At 38.8% G+C, this 12,026-nt stretch overlaps 1 protein-coding gene across 2 annotated transcripts in view; it reads left to right on the forward strand.

Moving 5' to 3' along the window:
* The window catches only part of LOC142200863 (sodium channel protein type 5 subunit alpha-like), a 415,975-nt gene that overhangs the window by 295,972 nt on the left and 107,977 nt on the right, over window positions 1–12,026 (forward strand). Inside the window, exons 15-16 of one of the 2 annotated variants that reach the window (XM_075271515.1) lie at window positions 4,180–4,200; window positions 8,423–8,543. In XM_075271515.1, the coding sequence (XP_075127616.1) occupies window positions 4,180–4,200; window positions 8,423–8,543 (142 nt within the window). The remainder of the gene's footprint in view (window positions 1–4,179; window positions 4,201–8,422; window positions 8,544–12,026) is intronic. The other variant, XM_075271516.1, reaches the window with a different exon arrangement.

Consider the following 12,026-nt stretch of genomic DNA (forward strand, 5'->3'; position numbering starts at 1 on the left):
TGAATTCCCAGTCAGACAATGGCACTGTATACCAGTAGTAAAAATTGTGGGTGCACGTAACCCCAATATATTCTTTGAATTCCCAGTCAGACACTGGCACTATATGGCAGTAGCAAGAAATGAGGGTATTTGTATTCCCAATATATTCTTTGAATTCCCAGTCAGACAATGGCACTGTATACCAGTAGTAAAAATTGTGGGTGCACGTAACCCCAATATATTCTTTGAATTCCCAGTCAGTCAATGGCACTATATGGCAGTAGCAAGAAATGAGGGTATTTGTATTCCCAATATATTCTTTGAATTCCCAGTCAGACAATGGCACTGTATACCAGTAGTAAAAATTGTGGGTGCACGTAACCCCAATATATTCTTTGAATTCCCAGTCAGACACTGGCACTATATGGCAGTAGCAAGAAATGAGGGTATTTGTATTCCCAATATATTCTTTGAATTCCCAGTCAGACAATGGCACTGTATACCAGTAGTAAAAATTGTGGGTGCACGTAACCCCAATATATTCTTTGAATTCCCAGTCAGACACTGGCACTATATGGCAGTAGCAAGAAATGAGGGTATTTGTATTCCCAATATATTCTTTGAATTCCCAGTCAGACAATGGCACTGTATACCAGTAGTAAAAATTGTGGGTGCACGTAACCCCAATATATTCTTTGAATTCCCAGTCAGACACTGGCACTATATGGCAGTAGCAAGAAATGAGGGTATTTGTATTCCCAATATATTCTTTGAATTCCCAGTCAGACAATGGCACTGTATACCAGTAGTAAAAATTGTGGGTGCACGTAACCCCAATATATTCTTTGAATTCCCAGTCAGACACTGGCACTATATGGCAGTAGCAAGAAATGAGGGTATTTGTATTCCCAATATATTCTTTGAATTCCCAGTCAGACAATGGCACTGTATACCAGTAGTAAAAATTGTGGGTGCACGTAACCCCAATATATTCTTTGAATTACCAGTCAGAAACTGGCACTATATGGCAGTAGCAAGAAATGAGGGTATTTATAACCCCAATATATTCTTTGAATTCCCAGTCAGACAATGGCACTATATGGCAGTAGCAAAAATAGTGGGTGTATATAGCCCCAATCCTATTGCTAGGGGACTTGCAGGGTATTTCTGGGGTGAAGGTGGGGGGGCACACCGTTGGAACGGGTATCGGGGGTATATATCGGGTATACGGGAATACACTGACAGTGTATTCCATTCAGGATCCTGGGAAAGCTGGGTTGCGGCGATTGAGCCCGTCAGTGCCACGTTACACTGACAAGCTTCTCCCTGGAATTTAGCTCTTATAAGAGCTGTTGGTTGTCTTCTCCTTCCTATCCTAGCCTGTCCCTGCCTACCCAGAATCTAACCCCTAGCTAACTGGACGGAAACCTCCGTCCTCGGTGAATTGCAAGCTCAGAATGACGCGAAGCTGGGCGGCGCTGTTCTTTTAAATTAGAGGTCACATGTTTTCGGCAGCCAATGGGTTTTGCCTACTTTTTTCAACGTCACCGGTGTCGTAGTTCCTGTCCCACCTACCCTGCGCTGTTATTGGAGCAAAAAAGGCGCCAGGGAAGGTGGGAGGGGAATCGAGTAATGGCGCACTTTACCACGCGGTGTTCGATTCGATTCGAACATGCCGAACAGCCTAATATCCGATCGAACATGAGTTCGATAGAACACTGTTCGCTCATCTCTAATAATCTTTTGAAATAAAACAAGGGAGAAGTATCCAGAGATTTGCTTTGTAACGTCTGGAGAACATTTTCACTTGTGTTACAGGAAATGTGAACAGTTTTCTTGCAGCTTCACTCCTCGTCACCTCCATGTTCTTTTTATAGTAGATTACCTGTAATGTGCTGTAGTGTTCTTTCAACGCACCTGCCTGGCAGCTTCCTCGCAGCAGCTTATGTTACTCCATTCCAACACTTTGCTATCTGTTCCATTAGAGACGTTACTGCAGGATGTGAGTGCAGTGCTGAAGTCCTTTGACAGTGTTGATAGGTCCCCTTCCATCACCTACTTGTTTGTGCCACTCATTCTGCACATTTCATGATGACTTCATCTCACCATGATACAACATGTGTTACTGGGAGCCAGTATGTGACTCTATTTTTCATTAGACCCATTGACCCACCGTCCTGTATTTTACAGACTCTTGAGGATGGCTGTTTTAGTGTGGTAAATCGGATATTGTTGTACGAGTCTGCACACTAAGTTGTCATAAATCTTATTTTATCACCAACAGCTTGGCACTAGATACGCCGTATTTATTTTAACCAATAACTCAATGATCACACAGGGTTTTACAAGTGCTGCTAAGAAATACAACAAGTACTACATCTAGAAATACTGCGCTAATATCATAAAAATGCATAAAAACATCAATTTTAACTGTTTATTAAAGGATTTAGTCACCTTATAAAAACTGATGGTTTATCCTTAAGATAAGTCATCAATTTTCGATCAATGGGATCCAAATGTTGGGACCCATGCAGATCAGCTGTTTCCTGATATGCAGATCCCGGCATTGTGCACATGCTTTGTACTGCGCTGTTTATACATAGTTACATAGTAGATGAGGTTGGATAAAGACATTAGTCCATCAAGTCCAACCTATAACCCTACAATCCCTACAGTGTTGATCCAGGAGAAGGCAAAAACCCCATGAGGCTCATGCCAATTGCCCTGTTTCAGGGGAAAAAAATCCTTCCCAACGCCAAATCTGGCAGTCAGTATAAAAATCCTGGATCAACGTGCAATACTACTATACTGTAATACTATTTATTAGCGCTGTTTATCGGTATTGCAGCAGTGTACACAAAAAGTACAGAGATTGAGCGGCACAGCACCTGGCAGGCAATGACAGGCAAACAACTGATTGGCAGGGGTCCCGACAGCGAGACCTCTGCCAATCTATTGGGATATCAGTCCAAAGGGGCTCAAAAGGTGTGCTATAGTGTGTCTTCTGGGTCCCAAAGCAAAATTTGTACCAAGCCACCAAGTATAGTATAATGTGCCATCTTGGTATATGGGCCCCCTCAGCCTCTAGGGCCCACAGAGCTCATTTTCTTACATACAAAATAAATGAGAAATCCTGAACAGACTCCCTATATGAATAAAATACAGACTGTGATCACATCACTGTCCCAAGCTGATATATAGAGATATTCTGCGAGGTATTCAATCTTTTTAAGCACTTGAAATCCATCACCGGTATGTATAATATATGTCTTAGCAAGAATGCCGAATGTGAAGATTCCTAGTGAAGAGACAGAAGTGTCAGACAGCAGTAATAGGATCACATTTAGCCTCCATGTTACAGCTGCAACATCCAGACTCCAGTTCTTTGAAATGAATGGCCTTTTCTTAGTGTAAACCCTCTGTATTGAATCAGCGGGGTTGCGACTGCTGGTACCTCCACCGATCATCTGTCCTAAGGCATTGGAGCATATGAGTACTGCAGCCTCTGTATTGGTAACATTGCACTTTACATACACACACTCACACCCCGAATATTTAATGGCTGTGCTAGATGTTGCAGCTTTTTCCCATGCAAGTGAAATCTACCATTGGACTTTCACCAATCTGATATTGATAGGTTATCATAAGGAAAATCCATCAATTTTCGAGAGCTGAAACCCCTTTGGTAAAAGTAAAAAGTATAGTAAAATCAAAGTAAAACCTTGAAGGGTTTATTTATATTCGCTGAGATCTTCCTGTTCTTGTCACATATGATTTAGACAGCTCAGGTAAAAGTAGTAACATCTAATGTGTTGATATGTTTCAATGACTGTAATTTATTAGGGGAAGGGGAAGAACATTTACACTCTGAAATAAGGAGACGTCTGGAGTCATCAGGTTTCTTCCTTTAAAGTTTCACCCCTGCTCCAAAGTATCAGATGACTTGGGCTTTTCCTTTTGATACATTATATCTTGTGCTTGAAAAATGTGTTCACGTCTGAAGGATAATCAGATAATCTGCACTGGATACTTACTATCTTTTTTTAATTACTATTATTATTATTATTATTATTAATTTTAGGGGTTATATTATTATTAAAGGGATTAATTGTAAACTATTAATAGGTTTTATTTCTGCATTGCGCTTGCATGTTACTATAATGATATATTTGTCTTTGCCCATTGCTTTCCCTTAACCAGTCGGATGGCACATTTAAAAAGGTAGGTTCACTTTTCTCTAACTACACATGTTTAAGTTAAAGGGATTGTCCAGTTTTAGCAAATAAATGTTATAGTTTGTGTAATAAATTGTTCTACAATTCTCCTATATACTTCCTCTATCAATTCCTCACAGTTTTCTAGATCTCTGCTTGTTGTCATTCATTCTGTTTACTTCAAGTGGATAAAAATCATTCCATGGTCATGTGACGGACAGTCTATTGTCATGTGATATACAGTCCATGCTCATGTGATATACAGTCCATGGTCATGTGACGGACAGTCTATTGTCATGTGATATACAGTCCATGCTCATGTGATTTACAGTTTACAGCTTGTTACAAATGAGGTCTCTAATTACTGTGCTGTAACTGTAACAAGCTGTGCACCTGTGTATCCATCACATGACCATGGACTGATTTTCATCCACTTGAAGTAAACAAAGAATGACAACAGGCAGAGATCTAGAGAACTGTGAATACTTGATACAGAAAGTATATTGTAAAATTGTATAACTTTTCATTATACAAACAGTAACATTTATTTGATGAAACTGGACAATCCCTTTTAAAGAAGTTTGTGTAGTAATTTGAGACACATTTGAAGCACTGTGTTTTGTATCCACTCCTGTCTATATACTGTATACTGTACCTTATGCAGTTAAAGAGGTTCTCCAGGAACATATATCTATACCAATTGTACTCTTATCAGTAGGATAGATCAGCAATTGACACCTGAGCTGCTACCGATCAGCTCATTAAAGAAATCTCAGTGTTCAGAAGATCCATGTGGCCTCTTCACACTAAACAATATCAATGCTACATTTTATGTAGTGAATGTGCTTGGTATTGTTACTCAGCTCCATTCTCTTGGTGCTTCTTTCACAGGCCATGTGACATTACATTCATCGGTCATGAGGGGAGCCCTGCTTCTGCTTCAGCTGATCTGCAGGGGTCCTGTGTGTTGAACCACCGCTGATCTACAATTGATGATCTATTCTAAGAATGGGTCATCAATTAATAAAGCTTTGAAAACCCCAGAGTTCTTAAACACTAAACCTCTGAAGTCCCAGAAATGCTCCTAAATATAATATCATTGTACCTTGGCCAGCCCTGTTTTCTGTCGGTCTAGTACTCCATAAACAATAGTTGCTCCTCTTTTCACCTACATGCAGATATTTAGTTCTATGCACATGAACAGAGATTCTCCAGAAGTGACTGATCTTATTTAGACTGCAAATACTTGTTGTGGTGGGGGGCACAAAGGGGTCATTTTACTTACCTGTATAGAACATGGTTATGTAGAGCGATTAGAACTTCAGGTCTCCAGAGCCAAATTGATAATGTCACCAAATACAAGCATCTGCATTACTAAGTTACTTCTGTGTATTTATCTGTCCCTAGAGAACCTCTTTAAGATGATTTCACTTTTTTCACGCAATTACCCGCCGCCGTAAAATGATGCATTAAATCACAAAATTGCTTGTCTCTTTGCAAAAGTCACGCTCTATTCACATTCAACTCAGGCAACACTCAAATGAGCAAGATGGTTTTTGTCTTACCCACTTTCTTTCCTCCAAAAAGTTTTCTTCTATACGTTCTGCCAGTGGCGGACAGCTTTAAGAGTTTGATGGACATGAATAATAAATAGCGCCAAGGCATATCATTGTGTGATTATACTGCAGTATGCAGACCTTGCCCTCCCTTGATATCTCCCCCATAAGTTTTGTGTGTCACAACATAATTCCTTTCAGACAGTCTGTTCCTGCTGCTTGCTATCTCTGCGTTGCATCTGTTTTTTTCTCTTTATTAAATCTTGCAGTATAATACGTGATTTGTATGTTGATATAAGACATGACCGTGCAGTTATTATAGCAGTGATGTGAGGCTGGTGCTAAGCAAACGTGTATATTTTTGTACACCGCTTTCATTCAGAAATCGCTGACTATCTCCAGCCATACAGAACTGGCCATAAGACAAGTCCATAAGCAAATTGTCAGTTTTTACTGCACTATCAATAATTGTATTGCGGTCCGTTTAATTAAATTGTTGGCATGGATAACGGTAATATTTATTTACGGGTTTGGAGATGGAGAGACAGGTGTTTTTTTTGTTTTTTACAATGGTGCCAACCTTAGTGCCAACAGAACAAACACAAAGATGCAGCAGCTCCCTGGGGGTACTGTGGGCACTCTAAGGAAGGGGTATCTGCCACAGATTTGGGAGAGTATACTGCCTTCCCCAAATCTGCCTCCCATTGTTTTCAATGGGAGGTAGAGATCATAACAGGATGCTGAAAAAAATCAGCGTCCTACTTGGCCGTGGATTGCGTTGCAGATTCAGCCCCGGCTTGGAAGTCCCTGACGATTAGGCTCAATGATCCAGACCTATTCAACAAAGGAAAACTTCAACAGAAGGCCGATGCACTGCATTAGCATTCCATTGCGGCAATCCCAAGGCCGAATATGGCTGCGGAAAATGAAGTGAAATTTCTCGTCATTTTCCACCGTGCAAACCTAGCTTTAGGCTAAAACATTGCAAAGCGTGGGGCCCCGGCCTTAATCTCTCCCTATTGTGCTCCAAAAATGGACGGGTGATAGCTTTCCAAAAACAGTATACTATACTTATAAAATTGAGGTACTTATAAATTTACTGAATTTTATAAATATTATTGTTTTAAGCAATATGGATCAGAACAACCGACTTGAATGATAACAGTATGAAATTAGCCTAATAGGAAATCTGGTTCAGTTAAAGGGGTGGTCTTTTTAAAGGGAGCCTGTCACATAACCTACCATGTCAATCGAACGCTGCAGACAGGTTAGGGTCAAATGAATGAAACAGCGCCATGTGGATTGGTGACTCCGATACTGAAATATTGGTGTTTATGTCAATATTTAAATGATCTCTTTGGAGCAATGAGGGTGTGGCCACTGATCTCTTTAGAGCAATGCTTATACCTCGATGGCTACAAAAAGCTCATTTACATATTGACAAAAACTGCAATATCTTGGCAGAAAAAAACTCCAGCACAAAAATATGGAAAAGGTTTCCAATTTATTTCTCATCAAGTAATATCCGTTCTACCCTAGTGGATGGACTTTAGAATAAGAATCTTTATTCATCAGCTGTCGGAAAGGTGTATTGTATGTGTATATATATATATATATATATATATATATATATATATATATATATATATATATATATATATATATATATACACCACCCCTAGGCTAAAGCCCCATGTTGCAGAAACACAGCCTTTTTGTTGCAGCCTTTGTTGCAGTTTTTTGAGCCAAAGCCAGGAGTAGATTAAGCAGAAAGTAGAAGTATAAGAACTTCCTATACATTTCCCATTCCATTTCTAGCCATTCTTGGCTTTGGCTCAAAGAAAACGCAACAAAATCTGCAACAAAAAAGCTGCATTTCCGCAACATGGGGCCTTAGCTGTATTTAGGGAAATGCCCTTACACAAACTCTTCACCCAAAAAAAACAACTAAATGCAATAAGGACATTTTAAAACAATGCAACACAATGCATTGAATGTGAGTACTCAAACATACATAGCCTGTGTGTGAGTAGCAACAATATATATGTATATCGCACGAGTGGAGGCAACAATTCACTAGGGGAAAACACTGTTTGATTCAGATGACCCTAACCTATCTATCTGCAGGGTTGGGTTGACATACTCGGTTTTGGTGACAGACTCCCTTTAAGAACGTGATCTTTTCTGTATTTAGCAGTTAGTAATTTTTGAGGCAAAAAACTGACCTACAGCCGCAATAAATTAAATTTCAGATCGGAATTTTACTGCCATAAAATATAATGAATAAATAGAGAAAATAATTCACTGAATTGATTCCTGATGCAAACTTTACAATCCAAGTAAAACCCATATTTTGCAAGGGATGTTGGCTCTATTAACAGGTGTCAAGATTTAATTGGTCACAATGAGCATTTAGCTCATCGCATCATGAAATGAGATTAATTACTTCTCACCGCCTAGAGCGACTGAACGAGATCACCGACACTGTCTTGTTCCTCCCCACTGTTTACTAGAGTCACTTCTACGCCATGCGTTGGAGATTTGGTTACCCATTGAACTCTCTGGGGTTTGGCCGATAGTGAGAAGCTGTAATTGACTCTTCCATCCAATACTATAGAACGTGAAAGACTGTTAAAGTTATCGGAAAACTAAAACCCTGATCTTTTTATGCAGAAACAGGATGACAGCATTTCAGAGTGTAGTACGGTGGATCTAAGGAAGTCCCGGGAACTCATTGAGCAGCCGCAGGACACTTCTGAAGAGTGCATGGAACCTGAAGAATGCTTTACAGAAGGTACCACATACATGTTACTTAAAGGTCCATGTTTTACCATTCGGTATGAAGTGGATTTGGTTGCTAGATATGCTTCAAAAATTACAAACTCTTACTTGGAACCTGAAACTTAAAGAATCAATTTTACCATTAAGTTTAATCATAGCAAAATGTGATCCATGATGGGCCAAAGGACCCCAACTTACCATGTAGCATTTACAATAGTGATGTTTTCTTATATGGCAGAATGGCCTTTCATTTACCAGGAGCAAGGTGCAACTGCTACTAATGCCTCCCCTATAGCAGGTGTATACTACCTAAGTTCTTGGATTGTTCCACTCCCAAGGACTGCGATAAAACGTAAAGGGGTATTTTTGACTAATATATATTCACAGTATATGCTATAACTATCTGATAAATGGACATCATTTTTCTCTCAAGCAAAAAGTAGCCAAGACTGTGATGAGTAAATGTTCTTTTATCCATTATAGTCTATGGATTCCAAAATATAGGGATGTCGGAGATGATTGGGGGCTGACCTTGCACAGCGTAGGTCGCGCCAGGCTGCCCTATAGATGTGATCCTTGGTACAATCCATATTTTAGATTATGTCTATTATTTAAATTTCCTTAAAAAGCGTATTATATTTGCTGCTATATAGAGTAGGTAGAAGGAAAAAGGTTATGCATATCGATACACCAGGCAGGCTTCTATTACAAAGGGGGTGTCCTCGTGAAATAACATACCACCATACATTGAGGGATAGGGTATATTAAATCTAAGCTAAAACATCACATATATATATATATATATATATATATATATATATATATATATATATATATATATAATTATATGTAACGTGTGTGTATATATATGTGTGTATATATATATATATATATATATATATATATATATATATATATATATTTCTGTAGTATAATGTAATATTATATTCCCTGTAAAAACTATACGATAAAATAGAATTATTAAGTTATAATGTCTTTTTAAAGTCATTGTATGAGAGAGCGCCAGTAAATGACAGGAAGGGACTGCTGCCATATTAATTCTATTATCAGCAAAAGCAAACAAATGTTTCTTTTGAAGTCCAATTAGCTATATACTGTGCTATAACATGCTATAGTGTTGTCTGCAGTGCCATCTGCTGTCCTGATAGAGAATATGTCAAAGATTGCTTTTTTAAAGAAATATGTGTGATATACAAGGCACTATATAGAGAAGCCATAATGTTTTTGTCTGTGCAATATTTTCTGTAAACCTTGTTATGTAAGAAAGCAGTTTCTCACAGTTTCAGGCTACGAAACTCTACAATTTAAACTTTTTGTCTCAATATGTCCAAAAATGTACAAAACAATTTTCTCATTGTCTAATGCCAGTCATAGATGTAAAGTAAGCTGACAACTCCATTATGATACAGAGAATGGTAAGAGTTGTAGCCATAGAATTAAATCATAAGATTCGGCCACCAGTAAGAGCTTGTGAGTTCAATAATAACACAACATATACAGTAGTAACTAAAGATGAGCGAACCAGTTCAGAACAAACAAGATTAAACCTGAATTATCTAAAAGTTTCAGGGTTGAACCTCTTCAGACCTCAGAGTGTAATAGGTGGTGGCCCATGGGAGGTGTAACAAAATAACAGATAGTTATAATTCCTTTCCCTTGCGTTTTATTGGCCTCCTCATGGCATCCAGGAGGCCAGAAGAAGACCAGAGAGAATCACATATGGAGCAAGGAGGCCCAGAAGAGGTAAAGGAAGGTAATTACAACTGTTTGTTATTTTTTTACACCTCCCCTGGCCCTCCACCTATTATACTCTGGCGTTTGCAGAGACCCCAGAGTACAATAATTGCACTTCCAGTTAACAAGTTTGAAAAAAAAAAACAATCTTTGGGCTGAACCTTCCAAATCTGAAACCAAATTAATCTTCAGAGGTTCACCCATCTTTATCAGTAAGAAATCAGCAACATTTTTAATTAAAATGCATTACATTTTGATCCAAAATCAGATGAGACTAAGTTGTCTGAAAAGTTATGACCACTTAAACTAAAAAATAATAAGTATCAGTTGGGGAGACTGAACTTTGAGCTTCTGCATTATAACTATGCGTCAGGGGTTGTCTAATTATCAGCAGTACCTGTGATAGGAGTTTGTGCCTCTGAGGGAGCCTTCACATGGAGTAAACGTGCGTGTATTTTTGCAAAATACACGTGTAAAAATAAGACTCCCATTGACTTCAATGACATTTTACAGGCGTATTTTTACAGGCGCATTTTTACACAAATAAAAAATATCACTGAACTCAATGGGAGTCTTATTTTTACATGTGTATTTTTACACGTGTATTTTGCAAAAAAACACGCGCATTTACTCCGTGTGAAGGAATTTGGTGTGGAATTACAGTGCTGAAAAAAAAAAGGAACCCATTGCTAGCAGAAAAATGAACCCATTGAAGTCAATGGGAGGCATTTTTTTCAGTGCTGAAATTCTTTTTTTTTTTTTTTAAATGTAGATTGTGAGCCCCACTTAGAGCTCACAATGTACATTTTTCCCTATCAGTATGTCTTTGGAATATGGGATGGAAATCCATGCAAACACGGGGAGAACATACAAACTCCTTGCAGATGGTTTTCTGCCCTTGGCAGGATTTCAACACCAGGACTCCAGTGCTGCAAGGCTGCAGTGCTAACCACTGAACCACCATGTGGCTCCAGTGCTGAAATTCCACACCAAATTCCTCACCATTTTCCTCCATTTGAATGGACCCTAACAAGTCAGATGCTGTTTTATCAGGACATAAGCATGTTATAGGGGTCTTCTTCTTAGAACGTAGGACTTCATGGTGATTTGTAATACATAGACTTCCCTTCATCTGAATCGTTTACTGCAGGGGAAATGGCTGAATGTGGTTCTTCCTTGCAAAATCCTGAGTTTGCTGGGGTCTCAGAAGTAGGTGACTCCAGAAGAAGACATTCATCCAATTAGATGTTAGGGTCATTTTCCTTTTTTCCATAAGATATGACCTTCCCACAGATTTCTTACCTTTGTAGGTGTTTCCATATAAGACCTCGCGTTGACCTTGTACCAACATTTTCCAGTCGCTTAACTATTTCTCCTCCCCCTTTACCCACAAAAAGCATCAGGGTCATTACAAATGAGGTTAATAGTGGTTTGGCGCCACACGTCCATTTTAGGTTGTTGCTGTAATAAGATAATTTGGTGCAGTATAAATGCCAGTAATGGAAATACATGCCTCATAGACTAATGCAATTTTCTTCTACTTGCTCAATGATATTTGATGCATGACTTGAAAAGCTCTTAAGGGAGAAAACACTTCAATTTTGTGCTATAGAAAGGCCAAACACGGGCCTACTTCTGCCTCGGCTGACTCAGAAACAACATTTACTTAGTCATTTTACCTGCCGTAGTTATGTGTTAATGCTATTTTCTCAGGCATATTAAATATAGAGCCGTAGAGCAG

Source organism: Leptodactylus fuscus, chromosome 4, assembly GCF_031893055.1.
Source record: "Leptodactylus fuscus isolate aLepFus1 chromosome 4, aLepFus1.hap2, whole genome shotgun sequence".
Classification (NCBI taxonomy): domain Eukaryota; kingdom Metazoa; phylum Chordata; class Amphibia; order Anura; family Leptodactylidae; genus Leptodactylus; species Leptodactylus fuscus.